This window comes from Vipera ursinii, assembly GCF_947247035.1.
Source record: "Vipera ursinii genome assembly, chromosome: Z".
Lineage (NCBI taxonomy): Eukaryota > Metazoa > Chordata > Lepidosauria > Squamata > Viperidae > Vipera > Vipera ursinii.
In genome coordinates this window covers 22,090,755-22,108,796 of record NC_139517.1, presented here as the reverse complement: position 1 = coordinate 22,108,796, position 18,042 = coordinate 22,090,755, and the positions used below count along the sequence as shown (strand labels likewise).

The 18,042-nt window shown below is 42.8% G+C and overlaps 2 protein-coding genes across 3 annotated transcripts in view; one reads left to right on the top strand and one right to left on the bottom strand.

Moving 5' to 3' along the window:
- The window catches only part of LIG1 (DNA ligase 1), a 32,093-nt gene extending 21,887 nt beyond the window's left edge, over positions 1-10,206 (top strand). For both annotated transcript variants that reach the window (XM_083379198.1, XM_083379197.1), the window contains 13 exons: positions 618-717; positions 1,524-1,609; positions 1,938-2,053; positions 2,141-2,236; positions 2,417-2,527; positions 2,839-2,910; positions 5,626-5,770; positions 6,096-6,178; positions 6,519-6,671; positions 7,375-7,428; positions 7,623-7,766; positions 9,414-9,506; positions 9,954-10,206. In XM_083379198.1, the coding sequence (XP_083235324.1) occupies positions 618-717; positions 1,524-1,609; positions 1,938-2,053; positions 2,141-2,236; positions 2,417-2,527; positions 2,839-2,910; positions 5,626-5,770; positions 6,096-6,178; positions 6,519-6,671; positions 7,375-7,428; positions 7,623-7,766; positions 9,414-9,506; positions 9,954-10,028 (1,328 nt within the window). In that variant the 3' untranslated portion in view covers positions 10,029-10,206. The remainder of the gene's footprint in view (positions 1-617; positions 718-1,523; positions 1,610-1,937; positions 2,054-2,140; positions 2,237-2,416; positions 2,528-2,838; positions 2,911-5,625; positions 5,771-6,095; positions 6,179-6,518; positions 6,672-7,374; positions 7,429-7,622; positions 7,767-9,413; positions 9,507-9,953) is intronic.
- Positions 10,207-10,286: 80 nt separating this feature from the next.
- ATF5 (activating transcription factor 5) lies at positions 10,287-14,073 on the bottom strand. Its single transcript, XM_083379272.1, has 3 exons — positions 13,933-14,073; positions 12,008-12,298; positions 10,287-11,370 (listed from the first exon to the last, which is right to left on the bottom strand). The coding sequence occupies exons 2-3, from the start codon at positions 12,183-12,185 to the stop codon at positions 10,718-10,720; spliced, it is 831 nt and encodes a 276-aa protein (XP_083235398.1). The 5' UTR covers positions 12,186-12,298; positions 13,933-14,073; the 3' UTR covers positions 10,287-10,717.
- Between the last annotated feature and the right edge of the window lie 3,969 nt (positions 14,074-18,042).

Here is an 18,042-nt window from a genome sequence, read left to right as displayed (position 1 = left end):
GCAGTACCTTGCAACATGATTTTAGGGGCATGGGGAGCATATTCAGTCTCTCTTAAAAAAAATCAAATAGTACTCTTATTTCTAAAAATCCATGGCATTTAGTATATAAGTAATCCTCACTTACCAACCACTCATTCACTGGCCATTTGAATTAATGAAAGTGCTATAAATAAAAACTTGTGATTGGTCCTCAGTCATATGATTACAATTCAGGTGCTTGGGAACCGGCGGACATTTACAATTGTCACAGCATCCTTCAGTGAAGTGATGGTTGTTGTAACTTTCACAGCTAACTTCTGACAAGCAAAGTCAGTGAGGAAATAGGCAGCAAGTCAGAGTGACATGACATTCTGCTTAATGACCTGTGGTGATTCACTTAAAGACTTCAAATGGAATTGACATCATAAGTCAGCATAGTCATGTGACATTGTGCGTAACAACCACTCCACTTAGCAACAGAGTTCCCAGTCCCTATTGCATTATTTCTTTGAATTAATGGTCAGTCCCAGTGAAGTATTCTGTACTTTCACAGTAAGCATACAAAATGTGCACATCTTAACTAAAGGAATTCAATCGTTAATATGTAAGTTAGTATGCATATATTCTTCCCCTTCTAGAATTTCCGCCAGATGTTTTGGATGCTGCAAAGGGCAAATCTGCAGATGCACGCAAAGCTTGGCTGGATGAAAGGGCCTTGATAGTTAAGCAGGCCTTCTGGTGAATATTATTTGTATTAATAAATTAGTCATAATGTCTTTCCATTGCCCCTATCAGTTTTCATAAACTGCAATAGGTAAAGTCCCAGACAGTACTAAATGCTACTGTGTATCTGGCTTCAATCATGTCATTCTTGTTTTTTAACTAGTAAAGAAAAAATTGTGAATAGATAAAAAAGGAAAGCTGAGCAATTATGTTTTCGCTTTCTCTCACTTATTCACACGTGCTCTTCCTAAGTAGTTTTCTGTCTAATTCAGTCAATACATACTTATGTATAAATTTTCCTTTTGTCTTTTTGTTTTGATTGTATAATTGCTGGGAAACACCCAGCCAGGTAATAGGAGAGATCAAGTGGAGAATTAGCCTTATGTCCTTATGCAGCCGCAAGTGACTTAAGTTTAACCCTTCCTAGGTTCCATGGAACCTTATCTGTTTGTTCCCAAGGGAAGGCAAGCAGTCTGGGAGATTAAGTAGCACACAATAAAGTAGTCAACATGAACTTTTCATGTCTGGATCCAGTTGCTGTACCTGACATAGCTGGAATGCTGTCAGATTTTTCCCCCCTGTAATGATTTATGTTCTCACTGAGCTGTCTAGAACTTTTTTAAAAAGGCAGGAAAGTGCCAAAAAAGCCCCAATGGAGCCTTATAGAATATTAAAGGAATAGTATTAGCTTGAATCATTTGTGAATTAATAGCCTAGGACTGTGAACAATCAAAAACCACTACAAACATTAGATTATTTATATTTTTAGCTAGCCAAAATCTAGTCACAGATCTCTGCAATTTTAATTTATTTGTTTTCAGTGAACTACCAAATTATGACATCATTGTACCTGTCCTTTTGGAGCATGGTGTGGAGAGCTTGCCTCAGTATTGCAAGATCACTCCAGGTATTTTTAAATTATTTTAGTGGGAGAGGGGCACTTGATAAATCAGGAATCTATTCCTTAAACAGAACTAGCACTTCTCCAAAAGCGTTTGCTATAGCATTTTCATCTTAAAAAGAAAACAGATTCTATTCCTTATGGTGGTTTGCACTTTAAAGTACAGATTGTCAATAAAATGATTTAATAAAAAATCAGTATTCTACAACATACTTATAATTACTTTCTTCTCCTTAATCATTTCATGTTTGCTACCTTTCTCTTAGATTTTACTGTGCAATGAGTCAGACATTCAGTTACTGCAAATCCCAGCTTTGTGTATTTTCTCCAACAGGGATTCCCCTGAAGCCCATGCTGGCTCACCCAACCAAAGGAATTGGGGAGGTATTAAAGCGTTTTGAAGAAGCAGCTTTCACTTGTGAATACAAATATGATGGGGAGCGGGCACAGGTAACAATGTTTGGTGTGAACAAAGAAGAGAAACTTCTATTCTCCTTTCCATTTGTTGTTCAGTGTTAACTCTTTCTTTCCATACAGATCCACATTCTAGAGAATGGAGAAGTACATATTTATAGCCGAAACCAAGAGAACAACACAACAAAGTACCCTGATATTGTCACCCGTGTTCCCAAGGTGCGATTGCTTTTAGAAATGTAACAAGAAGAGAGCAACATGGAGATGATTTTGCTGGTACAAGAGCAATTTCAGTAGTCAGTGGGTCTCCTGCAGGAGGAATGCTTTAAAGAATGGTACAGGATCGAGAATTTACAGCATGCAGAAATTCAGTTGTATTAAACTTATATTCTTGTGCAGGTGAAAAACAGCACTGTGAAATCATGCATTTTGGATGCAGAGGCAGTGGCCTGGGACCCTGTTGCAAAACAGATCCTTCCATTCCAAGTATTGACCACTCGCAAGCGCAAGGTAAAACATCACTGGATGGTTCTAGAATGTGTTAATCAAACACAATCTATAATCCTTTCTTTAGGGCATATCATAACTAGAGTGAAACGTATTACTTTTTAGATAATGGGGGGAGGAGAGGTGAAAGATACCATATATTGGGAAGTCTAATTTTTGAAAATAAAATACTATAGCGAAGAAATATTTTTCTTCTAACAGCTATTAAAATGTAAAAATCATGCAAATAAAATTAGACCAGAAATGTTTTAATTAGTATTCTGTGGTATAAATATCTAGCCTTCCTTTTCCCTTATGGTGGCATTGTTCTTTAGGATGTGGATGCTGCAGAAATCCGAGTGCAAGTTTGTATATATGCATTCGACATGCTCTACCTTAATGGAACGGTAAGTCTAACAAATGTATTTCTCTAAAAATGAATGGTTGATGCTTTATAGTAATCTTGCCTCTTATTCTGTCTTTCTGCATCATCAATTCTTTTTATAATTACCGTATATACTTGAGTATAAGCCGAGACCCCCAATTTCACCCCCAAAAACTGGGAAAAGTTGTTGACTCGAGTATAAGCCGATCCGCCGTTCTGCATGCCTCGGAGGCTGGATCCGCGCTCTGCAAGCCTCTGCCGCCAGCAGAGGCTCGATCCGCCATTTTGCAAGCCTGAATACACAGGAATACCCTGTGTGGCCGCGGCTCTCGGGGAAGCCCTGGCTGTCCGCTTCCTCACTCCACGCTGCCATTCGGGGCCCGCGCGTTCCCCGGGCAAATCGCGGTGCCCAGCAGGCGAGGAAACACGCCCGTTCCAGTCGCCCCCCCTTCCCTCAGGAGACGCGAAGCAAGTGACCGCCCGGAGCTTACCGAGGACTTGCGCGCGGCCGAGGCTTCGGTACTTCCAGGATCGCGCGCACCTCTCCCAAGCCGCCGCCGTCCGGAGACCTGCCGAAGTTTGGGGAGGTTTGGGGAGGTACGCGCGCACCTCCCCAAACCTCCCCAAACGTCGGCAGGTCTCCGTTCCTCCGCGCAGACCTGCCAACGTTTGGGGAGGTTTGGGCGCCTCCCCAAACCTCCCCAAACCTCCCCAGGTCTCCGTTCCTCCTGCCGAAGTTTGGGGAGGTTTGGGCGCCTCCCCAAACCTCCCCAGGTCTCATTATACACATTCACCCAGAAGTGACTCCCTCTGTCCTGACAGGGGATTATTCCCCTCCAAGTACATCTAGAATGGTAGTCAAAAGAATTGTTAAGTAGTTTTTACCTTTCACAAATCTCTTTCAACTTCTTTAGTTGATTGCTTTGGCATTCTTCTGCTACATCTGTTAGCTTTTGTATAAGCTTAGGAGGGGGAAAAAACAGATATGTCATAGACTGTACCAGCCACACATTCTGTTGATAAGTATTGCACAGATAGTCTTCAGGTTGTGACCCTAATGGAGACTGCCATTAAATAATGTTAAATGAACTGCCTCAAGTAATGACCAGCCATACGTATTCTCCTCAGTGCATTCATTAAAGAGTGCACTGGTCATTAATTGAGGGTGGGGGAGATCCTGGGAGGCCTAATGCAAGCACCAGCCCGCCTGCCTCAGGTCTCCCCCACCCCCAGATACTGGGCTTCAGCACAGCTGGCTGTCTTGCCAAAGAGAAACATCTGGGAAGGAAAACCCTGTCTTACCTCTTTCCCAATTCTGCCTCTGCCCTTCCTCCTACCAAGGTGTTCTGGGACTAGTTCCCTAGCCTTTTGGAGCTTTTGGTGTTCGCCCATCAGCTGTCTACGGGGAGGCAACAAAGCTGCCTCTCTAGGCTTTGAGAAAAGGCCCCTTGCACAAAAGGCAGCTTCAGGACGAGCTTCCAAAAACCCTTTCCTTCCTTAACGCCCTCCCCACCTTCCCCCAGAAAGCCATATTTCTTTTTTTTATTGAAAATTTTTATTGAAGTTACAATATTATCCCCTCCCCAACCCACCCCAGAACCCCTCCCCCTCCCCCATATTTCTTCAATAACAAAAACATAAAAAGCTGGTTGGGATGTACTCGCTGATTTCCCCCCCCCTTTTTTTAGATGCTAAAACTAAACTCTCCCTCTGCCTTCCAACCAATATCCCTTTTTAAAATCTTACCTTGGCTCCAGATGGAAGAGTAGAGGAACTAAGCTAGTAAGGAGAGAATTTTTTTCTGCAACTTTTTACTCCTGAAGTAGTAGTAGTAGTAATAGTAGTAGTAGGAATAATAATAATAAATCCCTAAAAGTTGTGCCAGAAAATGGAGGACGCTGGGTCTTTGCAAGTTTTAGCTGTCTGTCAGACTGCCTGAAAAGGGCGGCCTTCAGGCAGCCAGGCGGACAGCTAAAGCTTGCAAAGACCCAGCGTCCTCCATTTTCTGGCATAACCTTCGGAGATTACTTTAAAAAAAAAAAACTTCAGAGGAAAAACAGCTGCAGAAACATTTTGTCTCCTTGCTGGCTTGGTTCATCTACTCTTCAGCCAGGAGGGAGTCCAAGGCCTAGAGAAGGAGAGCTTTGCAGCGGAGAAGGCTCTGAAAGTAGCCGCCATTTTAGCAAGGAATTGTTCGCAGCTGCTTCCAGGAGTCCTGGGGAGCAGGCCTAAGTGCTGCAGGGGAAGACGGGCAGGGGAGGACAGCGCAACATCCCCAGGGTCTGTGGTAAGTGTGAATGACCACTGGAGTGCTGCATTTGTCATAAATTTGAAAGAGGTTATTTGTAGTTTTGGGGTGTTGGTTGTTTTGAATGGCAGCTAAATGGCCTCCCCAAACGTCGGCAGGAGGAACGGAGACCTGGGGAGGTTTGGGGAGGCGCCCAAACCTCCCCAAACCTCGGCAGGTCTGCGCGGAGGAACGGAGACCTGGGGAGGTTTGGGGAGGTGCCCAAACCTCCCCAAACGTCGGCAGGAGGAACGGAGACCTGCCGACGTTTGGGGAGGTTTGGGGAGGTGTTGACTGGAGTATAAGCCGAAGTAGAATTTTTCAGCCCAAAAAGTGGGCTGAAAAATTCGGCTTATACTCAAGTATATACGGTACCTCTGTATTTTCCTTACTCTCTTGAAGTCCCTGCTTGGTACCTTCTTTTTAAATATATAATTATCTGCATTTTAGTCTTTAGTCCAGAAACCTCTGTCTCAGCGCCGGACCTTACTGCATAATTCTTTCACTGAGGTTGAAGGCCAATTCCTTTTTGCCACTTCCATGGACACTAGTAATGTTGATGAGATAGCAGAATTTCTGGAACGCTCTATCAAAGGTATTGTGTAGCTGATACATATGTTTCTTTTAGTATTATTCTCATAAAACTCAACCTTCTGTTGAGCATCAAATGAAAGCCAATATTGCAGAGTCTTAACATTTATAAGAATGATGTTTACCATCTTAACTTTGTACCTCTATGGATTTGTTTGTTTATTTTTGATTTATTGCCCATCTCTTTCAGAAATGGACAAGCTAGGGTCAGTGCAGCTGTGAGAATAAAAAAGTGAATCATTTGTTTATTTCAACCCTACGCTTTTTAGAATAGTAAAATTGGATAATAACATGCTACAGAAGATAATAAATTGTTTTGCCTTCCTCAGATTCATGTGAAGGGTTAATGGTGAAAACACTGGAAGTGGATGCCACATATGAAATTGCAAAGAGGTCACACAATTGGCGGAAGGTAAGAACTGAATGCTTACTTAGCCTTAAATACTATGTGATACAATTGCTTAACTGTGCTGATTTGTGGCAGGATTGGAGTTTGTGACCCCTTCCCCAAATTGCCCATGTTCTTGTTCAAGGATGGGTGGTATTTTATTTGCCATTTTACTTGTTTCTCAGTTTGAATAAAAGAGCCCAGAATGGTCAGGAATAAGGAATGCAAATAATAAAAGTTTTATTCCAAATTATTTTCCCCTACTTAACATTCGCCTTCCAGTACTAGAAAAACCTGTCTAGATGTTGGTTCTGTCCCTGTTCAGCAGTTGACTTACTCCATTAATACCTGTTTCCCATACCAGCTTAAAAAAGATTATCTGGAAGGTGTTGGTGACACCCTTGACCTGGTGGTGATTGGTGCCTACTTGGGCAAGGGCAAACGCGCAGGCACGTATGGAGGTTTCCTGCTAGCATGTTATGATGAGGAAAGTGAAGAGTTCCAGAGCATCTGCAAAGTAAGAATTTTAGACTAGCACTTTTAGGAGATTTTGATTATTGATTTACAGGTTATAAACTTTTGGTACTGAATAGCATCAGTTGCCCTGACCTTAATTGTGGAAGAGGATTGTGTGTACCTTTGAGTCAGTCTTGTCTCAATGACAAGTCTTTGCAGTTTTCTTGGCAACATTTAGTGCTCAGTCACTGGAGATTTTCAGGGGGGAAAAAAGAACAGCCATTTGTCCAGGATGGTCTGAAAATTCCTGCATTGGGTGTGGGGAGGGAGGGGGCTGTAATGGAAGATTTCCAAGATCCTTCCAAACCTACAATATTGTTTTTGAAAAGTGATTTGCTGTTGCCTTTTTTCCTAGGGCTGAGCAAGAGTGTCAAAATTACTCAGCTGGTTTTGTGGCTAAGGCAGGATTAGAATGCATGGTGTCCTAGTTTTTAGCCTAGTGTTTTTTACCACTAGACCAAAATGGCCCTGCCCATTCTAATTAGAATCTATAAAATGAGATTGCTGTAATGACAGTTTATCTTACTGGGATAAAGAAGGGGAAAACTACCAGTACTACAAAGGAAACACACAGTAAATAATAACTGAAGTATAAAATTGGTAGCTTTTATATTTTCCATACTATGTTTCCTTGTCCCTCAAGACAAATGATAGACATTTAGTTATTTGTATCTAATTGCCACTTACCCTTTATCCCTTCTCAGATTGGCACTGGATTCTCGGATGAGGACTTAGAGAAATTCCATAGCTCACTCAAGGTAGGACTGCAAAACAAAAAGCTCAATACTGGGTTTGAAATAGCCCATTTTGAACTGGAAATGGCCTATCATACAAGATGTTCAGAGGATTTGGGCTGTATTTCAGGTTCTGTGTCAAAAAGTATGCTATATGTGAGGTAGAATGTTTCAAGAGGGTCACATATTCTTACTACTCACCATAGTCTGCATTACAGGACTACGTGATTCCAAAGCCACGACCATACTATCGTTGGGGTAGAACAGCTGAACCTGATCACTGGTTGGAAGCCCAGCATGTTTGGGAAGTGAAGTGTGCTGATTTATCCATTTCTCCCATCCACAGAGCAGCATCAGGTTTGGTGAGTGATGGGTGACATTGGAAGGCATCTATGTATTTATAGCAAGGACTTAATTTGTACGTACTGTAAATACTGTATAAACTGTTAATTGGCTATCATTACTAGGAAATATTTTGAGATCACAGTTCTCTGGCAGTATTAGTTCAGTATTCTGTAGCAATTTCAACACATTTTCAGCATTTTCTAAGGAAAGTTTCTAACATCTTCAGCTGTTGAAATGGCATTTTAAAATTAGAAATGTCTGTTACTGTTATAATTTGTATAGGCCCTAATTACTGGAACAATTTAGTTTACTTTTATATAAAAGGTACAAATGTTTAACTTGTAATGCATATATTTAAATATAAGTAACAACTGTTCACTAATCTATACTGTAAGGAAATGAAGGAGAACTGTATTGTGGGTGATCAGGCTGTAATCTCAAAGTTTAAATTTTATTTGATGGTTTGAATGTGTAAAATTACCATAATTATGTATGTTTTTGATACTCAATTTGAAATACTACATTTCCAAATGCTGTAGGGTAGAAAATGACTGGGTAGAAAAAAAAATAAAACACTAAATAACGGTTTACAATGGGAATTGAGATTGGGCACTAAGTGGTGCAGTCATAAAACGCGACATGTGATCATGTCACTTAGCAATGTCCATTCCAGCACTTCCTGGTTGCCATCATTAAGCAAATCCCCCCCCCCAATTAAGCAAAGATATATATTTTCAACCTCCTGCCAGCTTCCCTATTGATTTTGCTTGTAGGAAGCCTGCAAAGGGCACAAATGATGATCATGAGACTGTAGCACACTGCAACGTCATAATTGCAAGTCGGCACCAAGCATGCAGGTTGCAATCACATGAAGATGCTGCAATGGCCAGAACTTCAGTGACAAGTCATAAGTGCCGCTTGTTCAACTCTATCACAACTTTGGTCACTGAATGATCATTAATTAAGGACCACCTGTAATGGGGAAATAACTTTAGAATTTGCTCTTAACCTAATGTAACTTTATTAATGCTAGAAGCATGTTCAAGGATTTGGTAAGATCTGGTGGATTTGAAGCCCTTTGCACAACTCATAAACTCAAAGCCTTTCCAAGAGACTTCAGATCTCATTGTTTCAGAAACTAGTGAAGTCATTTTGGTAGTGCTGGTTTTTCTCCTCTAACAAATCATATAGTGCGTGCCTCGAAAATGATCAATGAGTGTTTCTGATCTCATATAAGCATCTCACCTCTGCTGTTACACATGCCAAAGTATGTAAATTTACAGGCTATGTATTACATTATAATATTTCAGTCTGTGCCATAGATAAATAAGGTTTTGCAAAGTTGAAACAATAAATACTATTATCACCAATGCCTTAATAAATTTTTATATTTGAATATGGTTGCTTCAGTATAGTGTGTGTGTGTGTGTGTGTGTGAGAGAGAGAGAGAGAGAGAGAGAGAGATACCAAAGTTGCCCCCAGAAGTTATAGCCTTGTGAATGGATTAAATAGTAATTGGATTTTTAAAGATCTAGTTATCTTTGCTAACAAAAGAAATTACAGGGAAGGGACATAGTAATTAACCATTTCTCTTCACTGCCCAAAAAACACCCTTTTGAAGGAGGCTTTATGAAACTTCAAGGATAATTTATTATTCCATGCAGGTGGATGAAGAAAAGGGCATCTCCTTACGTTTTCCCAGATTCCAGCGCACCCGAGATGATAAGAAACCAGAGGAAGCCACTAGCAGTTCTCAGGTAAAGATGGCAAGATATCTATATATAAATTCAATTAGTATAAATGAATCAGCCAAGAATTGTTTTCAGTATATGCAAAGTTGGATTCATGTCCTTTTGTATTATTACCTGTAATCATGAGAAGACAGACTAAGTAATTTTTGAAGTCTAGGGCTGTTTTTTTGTGTTTTTAATAGTGTTTTGCTGAAAGTGCTAAAAGAGGCAAATGTGGGCATGGACAACATTCCCATCCTTTTGGATTGAGCTTCAGATTACCCACATTGTTCAATTCTCTAAATGAAAAAATTGGCATGGGGTGGGGTTCATGGTAAAATAGAAGTGTGTGTGTGTGTGTGAGAGAGAGAGAGAGAGAGAGAGATAAGCAGGTAAGCAAACTACAACTTTAGGACAAGAGACCATCCTACAATTTTTATGTACAAATATTCAGCCACCTTTCTCTTAATACAGGTAGCTGAACTTTATCGGATGCAGCAGCAGATCCTAAATCAACTGTCACTGGAAAAAGATTATGATTTCTACTAAAGTTTTTCTAATTGAAGTTTTTTGGCATGAGGTCATAGTACTGAACATAACTGATGTGTGTTAAGTTTGGGATAGAGAGTAAAATGGCAACTGTTGTTTCCCAGCTGAATGAATTTCTTTGATCAGGTATGAAACTTAAGTTGGTGATAGTGTATAAATAAACCTTGATATTTTTAAATTCCTGTTTATGTGGTTTGAGACATCTTCCTGGGACATCTGTAAATTTGACTCAATCAAGTGTTTAAAATAAGTGTTTATTAGTGCATAGTTAGGTACAGGTAGCTTAAATTCTATAAAGTCTACATAAAAAAGTTATTACACAGCTTCAGGACTATTGTCTAGGTTGGGGGGGAGGGGGGGAAGGACACCATCCCAATACAGCTTTCCCTGATAATCCTGGTAGTCGCCACAAACAGGCTAATCTTAGTTCTTTCCTACAACAGCAGTACCAATTTCTTTCAAACTAGATTCACTCTCTCCTTCCTACATCATTCCTTTTCTCTACATCTCTGCATCCGTCTTGCATTACACACTATCTCCTACCCCAAAGGGTAATGCAGGCTACTAAAGTGCCAACATTTCCCAAACATAATTTCTAACATGCTTGTTCTGTTCTATATACACTGTTCCATCGCTCTCCCCCACATGAATTTTTCATTTCACGAGGGTAGAGGGAGGACTCCTTGCCACTAGGGGGTGGTACGCAAGCGCTGACTGCGTGCCTTGTATACTTCAATGAGCAGGTCCTTGACGTACTGGATCTCTCTCTCAATAGATTCTGCTTTCTCTCGCAGATCACGATTGCGTGCCTCCAAGGCCTGGCACTCGTCCCCCAATGCTTCGTGTTCGGCTCGTTTACGCTGACGGTACCGCAGGGCTGCTGTCTTGTTCTGATCTCTCTTCTTTTGGCGTCGATCCCCTTTAGGCGTTAGCACAAGTGATTGCTGTACTGAGGCACATAATTCATTGCCCTGCAGGGGGAGCTCAGCAGGCGTTTCCCCACCATAGAGCTCCAACAATTCTAAGCAACTTGAATCCAAGGTTTGCAAGGGTGCAGGTGTACTGTGGTGGTGGTGGTGGTCCAGTGAATGGAAGCCATCACCAAAAGGAAAGTGAAAATTCCCATCAGAGGGAGGGGTGCTGGGTGCTACCTGATCAGGTGAGAGAGTTTCCTCCAAGAAATAATCCTCCATCTGCTCCAACTCTTTTTTGAGCAGTGAGGCCATGGCCTCCAGGTCCGGAGCAGGAGGAGAGGGCAGTGAGAGTGGCGAGGACTCCCCTGACACACTCAGGAGCGTGGCCAGGTCTGTGCGTTCCGTCATCCAGTCTGAGAAGCCATCGCCTAGGGAGTAGCAAAGCAAAACCAGATAAAACCACAACTTAAAACAAGAAAGTAAACTTGGATGTTCATGTGCATTTTCAGAAACGTACCAGAAAAACAGCTTGTTACAATATGTATGGAATATTTCAGAGAAATGTGTTATCTGAATTAGTATAGGAACAATGAAATTATAATATGGGGTAAACAGAAGCCAAAGTAGTGGTGATGGGGAAAGAAGCTAAGGGAGGGAATATTGAAAAACTATTAAAAGCCCTATTTTTTTTCCTTGCTTAACTGTCAAATTTGGGCTGCAAAAATTTATACATCTAGATAAGAGCAAAAAAATTCAAGATGCCTACTCTTTCCTGCCGTCTCCTAATCATCTGAATTTGTATCCTTACCCTTGGTTCCAGATTGAAAAAAAGCTATCAATTGACCATGCATTAGGCCTCAGATAACTAAATGGATTCATCTTTAAGTCTTTACTATCATCCCAACACTATGAGGGACCTTTCACAATGTTAGCACTCAACTATATTAAAATAGCCTAGCAAACTAGTATTAATCTTCTGTCCCTAAAGAGAATATTCCTTGCCTTTTATACATGTAAATTTTCTCAAATTCCAGGATTTATTCTATTCTCACTCCAACTGGTCACCTGTTAGCACTGGGCGCTCCATGCCGAGGACAAAGCCCTGATCCACAGGTCCGGGTAGCAGCTCACTGTGACCGGCATGGGGCAGCCGGTGCTTGAGCAGCTCCGGCCTGCAGGACATGGTGCTAGCTGGGATCATGGTCAGGTCCAGGTCCAGGGTCAGTGCTGCCAGCAGAGACATTATATTGGTGATCACTCAGGTTCAGTGCAGGATTTGTACGTAGCAGGCAAGACGTGGCTCTGCTCCTGCAGGCAAGGATAGTGGTAGTGGTGGTGGCGGCGGCAAAAGGGGACCTGGAAAGCGATAGAAATATTTCCTCAATCAAATCACTAGCCAAGATTTATTTTTATTTGTAGAACAGATCAGACAGGATTTTTTTTATTTTTTTTAATCCCATTTATATCCCGCCCTTCTCCGAAGACTCAGGGCGGCTTACAATCTAAAGCACAAATCAATGTGCTTAGCAATGGCCTTCATTCTATGTATATGCCTGCTTATTAGGGCTTTCCCCCCCCCCAGCGGCATTATTACAAAGTCAGCTTATTGCCCCCAACAATCTGGGTCCTCATTTTACCTACCTCGGAAGGCTGAGTCAACCTTGAGCCTGGTGGGACTCAAACCTGCACTAATTGCAGGCAGCTGGTGTTACTTAAGGAGGCATTAGCCCACTGCTCCACCAAGGCTCTGTTTTACCTGTAGCAAAAATCTTAGCACTTTGTTCTGTGCTGCAATCAACTTGTGTGAAATGATCTGTAGAACAGGCCTCTGTTGACAGGCCAATTACAGATACATAACTAGGCTGAGACAATACCCTCTGCAGGTAGTCCTTGATTTATGACCACAATTAGGCCCAAACTTTCTGTTGCAGTTGTTAAGAGAGTCACACCCCATGTTATGATCTTTTTACCACAGTTAAGTGAAACAGTGCAGCTGAGTGAATCACGTGGCCATTAAGCAAATCTGGCTTTCCCCATTGACGTCTGTTGTCAGAGGTCAGCTGGGAAGGTCATAGATGGCAATCACATGACCCCAGGACACTGCAACCATCTTAAATATAATGCCAATTGCCGGAAGTTTGATCATATGACCATGGGGATGCTGCAGCGGTGATAAGTGTGAGAATCAGTCATAAGTAACTTTTTTCAGTGTCATTGTAACTTTGAACGGTCACTAAATGAAGTCATAAGTCAAGGACTGCATGTTGTAATAGGTATCTAATTACAACTAGGCCCAGCAAAACGGTAGCCAAATTAAGGGCGTCGGACTCTTCAAAATACCAGGGAAAGCATGCAACGGGGACAATGAGCTTTGCTCCCTGCATCAGTACTGCAAGCACCACACTTCTAACAATTGGAACCCTCCCACCCACGTGTTGGATTTCAACTCCCATAATGCTCAGCCAGCATAACTTTTATGGAAGTTTGGTCCAAGACCTCTGAAGATGCGAGGGCGTAGTGGCAGGTGTAGACACGCATGTTTGCGGGAAGAGGCAGTGACAGCCCTGCGGTCACACAAAGGCTCCGCTGGCGGCCCGGCTTTTCTCAGTGGGGTTACGCAAGCCGCATCTGCTTCCTTCCCCAGAGAGCGGAATGTCTTACTGTACTCCCCGATGGAAAGAGGGGCGGGCAGACAAACAGGTTTTAGCATGCTAGGAAACGGAGGAGGAGCGGGGGGGGGACTTAGGGAGGAGAGGAAACATAGCGTTGCTACTCTGCATCTGTACGGAGATCTGGAAAATCTCACCATCCTGAACGTGTCGCCTCCGCTTCGTTACTTTTCCTTCGGTTATCCCCATCCCCACCCACCCACCCCCGCAGGGTTTGCAAGAGCCTTTCTGCCATCCTAAGCGACCCCCCCGCCCCTTTTTTCCGAGAGTGGGCCGGGAAAAGGTGAATGGAAAGAGACAGCATCCCAACATTTTACTTACTCCATCTTGCTTGTTCTGTTGCAGCGTGCAAGACACGCTAGTTTTCCTTCGGGATCCACGCCGCCCTAGAAAGCCATGTCCTCGATCTCGCGTGCCTCACCGGCGCTCTAAAACTCAAATCCTAAATTTGTGACAGGAGCAGAATGAGTCACAACGGGGTGGAGCCTCCGTATATATCCCTCTAGCCTCAGCGCAGAGTCTTCGCGTATCCTTCCGCCTGCACACTTTCCTGATGGATACTGCTTTCACTAATGCGCATGCTTCGGAGGCGGCGGGGAAAGGAAGCCCTTTTAGTATTATTTTTTTCCCAATGCCGTTAAGGCGGCAATTGTGTTTTTTTAAAAAAAAAATGCCGGGAATCAACATTTAGCTGATACTTTCAAGAGTCATTAAAAAGTTAGGCTGCCCTTAACTGATACCTTGTGTCTTTGATACGAACTGATTTCCAAACTATTTTCTTATAGAATTCCTAGTATGCTAGAAAGATCGTCCTCTTGTCCACCGCTACCCAAAGCCTGTAGTATTTATTTGGACAGGACCTTCTGTATATTTTAAAATATAAGCAGAGGCAGGCCCGTTGGTCCAGTAAGTCTTAAGACTAACTGTAGACTCCTGAGTTTGTGTTTCCATGGGGATTAAATGAAGCCACCAAAATTTTATGAGCCAGCAATGTGCAGCAGCCGCCAAAAGAGCTAATACAATACTTGGTTGTATAAATAGAGGCATAGAATCAAAATCGTGTGAAGTATTTGTACCTCTTTGTAAAGCCTTAGTAAGGCCATACCTGGAATAGTGCATCCAGTTTTGATCACATTACAAAAAAGATGTTGAGACTTTGGAAAAAGTGCAAAGAAGAGCAACCATGATGATTAAAGGTTGGAAGACTGAAACATATGAAGAATAGTTACAGGATTTGGATTTGGCTAGTCTAGAGGAAAGAAGGACTAGGGCGGGACATGATAGCAGTATTCCAGTATTTGAGAGGTTGCCACAAAGAGGAGGGGTCAAATTATTTTCCAAAGTACCAGAGGGCAGGACAAGAAATAATGGAGAGAAACTAATCAAGGAGTGAAGCAACCTGGAATTAAGGAGAAATTTTCTAACGATGAGGACAATTAACCAGTGGAACAACTTGCCCTCAAAAATTGTGGGTACTTCATCACTGGAGGTTTTTAAGAAGAGACTGGACAGTTACTTGTCTGAAATGGTATAGGATCTCCTGCTTGAACAGGGGTTTGGACACTAGAAGACCTCCGAGGTCCCTTCCAGCTCTGTTCTGATTGGATTGGATTCAGTTTGATTCTTTAATATCAAAGAAGAATTAGAGAAATAGAAGGAGACGTCAAAAAGCTCTGTTGCTATATGAAACTTATTTTGTTAATTATAAAATATAACAAATGATTTTGGATTGTCCTTACTCCCCAACAACCTGAGCATCAAGGTTTTATTATTTCCATTTATTATTGCATAGATGTATAAATCAAGTTACTTCGGATTGGATACTGTGTATGTATTATAACCCAGTAATTTGCTGGGGGGGTGTGTGTGATTAACTCAGACTCATGCCACACATGTAGCTTAAAATGACACCTTTCATTTACATTTGTAGTGCTTTAATCAGAAAAACAGGAAACTATCATGCTGCAAGCATACTGTTGTCATCCCCACCCCTGAGTGCTGGTATTTCCAGAAATGCGTTTAGGGGGGGCAGAGGTCGACCTTGAGGCCTCTCATTTGTGGAGTTCCCCAGGGATCGGTCCTCTCGCCTCTCCTGTTCAACATCTATATGAAGCCTCTGGGTGAGATCATTCGTGGTTTTGGAGTTGGGTATCATCAGTATGCTGATGATAGCCAGCTTTTCATTTCAACACCAAACCACCCCAGTGATGCCCTCGATGTGATGTCCCATTGCCTGGAGGCGGTCCAGGTCTGGATGGGGAGGAACAGGCTTCGGCTCAACCCTGACAAGACTGAGGGGCTGTTCGTGCCGGCATCCCGGAAAATTCAGATTACTCCATCTCTTGCTATGGGGGGTGAGCTATTGCCCCCTGTAGATAGGGCGCGCAACTTGGGGGTCCTCCTAGACTCACAGCTCTCTTTAGAAGATCATATAGGAGCTGTGACTAGGGGGGCCTTTGCCCAGGTTCGCCTGGTGCGCCAGTTGCGGCCCTATCTGAACCGGGATGCCTTGCGTACAGTCACTCATGCGCTCGTGACCTCTCGTTTGGACTACTGTAATGCTCTCTACATGGGGCTGCCCTTGAAGACCACTCGGAGGCTCCAACTGGTGCAGAATGCAGCCGCGCGAGTTGTGTTGGGAGTCTCCCGATACTCCCATGTTACACCTTTGCTCCGCGAGCTGCATTGGCTGCCGGTTGCCCTCCGGGTGAGATTCAAGGTGCTGGTAATGACCTACAAAGCCCTACATGGCATGGGTCCGGATTACCTACGGCAGCACCTGCTGCCGGCGTCAACCTCCCTCCGTCCAGTGTGCTCCCACAGAGAGGGCCTCCTCAGGGTGCCTCCGACCAGAGAATGTCGACTGGTGGCCCCCAGGGGGAGGGCGTTCTCTGTGGGCATGCCAGACCTGTGGAACCGCTTGCCGGTTGAGCTCCGGATGGCCCCCGACCTTCGCTCCTTCCGGCGGGATCTAAAAACCTATTTATTTGAGCAGTCCGGCCTGGTCTGATGGGGTTGGGGTTGGGTTTTTAATATGGTTTTAACTATTGTATATATCGGGCATAAATTATTTAATTGTTTTTTTAACTTTTGTACTTTGTTTTTTAATATTTATTGCCCTGTACACCGACCTGAGTCCTTCGGGAGAAGGGCGGTATAAAAATTAAATAAATAAATAAATAAATAAATAAATAAATAAATAAATAAAATCCCTTCACTTTGGAATCCCCAAATTTTTACCCTGAGAGAATACCTGAATCCAGCCTCAAAAAAGAAAAAATGTTATTTCAGGCTGAACATTTTATTTTTCCTAACAGGAAGATTTATTTGCCACAGTGATAAGACTTGCCTCAGCCCAAACATCACACAGCGACCTTTATTTCCGTAAGTCTTCAAATATTGTTCCTTTTATTTGGCATGTTTTTCTGGCAACCCTTATCAGGGGAAAACGTGTATTCTGCACAGTTAAATAAACAAGAGGCTGCCAGAGATCCTCCAGTCCAGTACAAACAAAACGGTAAGTCTGGAGTCCGCCCCCCCCCCAACTCTTTACCTTCCTAATTATTCCTGTTATAGTTATTCCTTTCCCGTTTCAGCTGTTAATTGGTAGCCTTTGATCTGTATCTTGATGATCTTTCAAAGAAAGTTAAATAATGCTAACAAAAGCTACATACCACTGGGCAAAATCTTATATAACACATCAAATAACTGATAAGTTTTAAACACCCACTGTGAATTTTCTATGGCTCACAATGTTACACTCCTCTTTCCTGATCCCCATAAATGTAGCAATTAACCATACATTAAACATATCGCTTTTTCTGATTGCTACTACACAGTGGAAATCCCCGATTGTGGCTCATGCTCTTTCACCAGAGTCAGAGAGTCTAACAATCCAACCCGGCTGAGATCATAACCTCAGCTTTGCGATTCATTTCTGTGCCGCCCACGCGGACTAGACATCTGTAGAGACAAAATGAGATTTGAGGACTATTTTATCAACGCAGACAGCGGAACACGCTCAGCCAGGCGGAGATGCGATGAATTGCACCAGAGTTGCATCAGCTGTGGGCGTACCGTACTGGGTGAACTCTCTGAGCTTCGTTGCCTCTGATTGGCTAAAAGGTCGGAGAGTGCAAGCCCAAGACTGGTGTCAGGAAACGTCAATCTGAACAGCGACAGGTCGTTCAATCTTTCCACCGGTAAATTCCAAGAACTCTCCCCACCTCACCCCTAATTTGCCCTGACAGTCATTGCGCCCATTACAGGGCAATTCTTCCAGATCAAACAAACTTACTATTTGTTGTCCTCAGTGCTAATCAGGGTAAGATTGACAAAAACTAAGGTTTCCACAAGTGCTTTCAAGGAAGCAAAAGGTTTACAACCTGTCCTATGGTGAAATGAGGCTGGCTCCGCAGATTTGTGCCATCT

What these genes read in the sequence shown, in the direction of transcription:
- ATF5 (XM_083379272.1), bottom strand. Translation starts at nt 12,185, where the DNA reads ATGTCTCTGCTGGCAGCACTGACCCTGGACCTGGACCTGACCATGATC. An exon ending in GGAGCGCCCAGTGCTAACAG is followed by an intron (nt 11,371 to 12,007) that starts GTGACCAGTTGG and finishes GCTACTCCCTAG; the next exon opens with GCGATGGCTTCTCAGACTGG.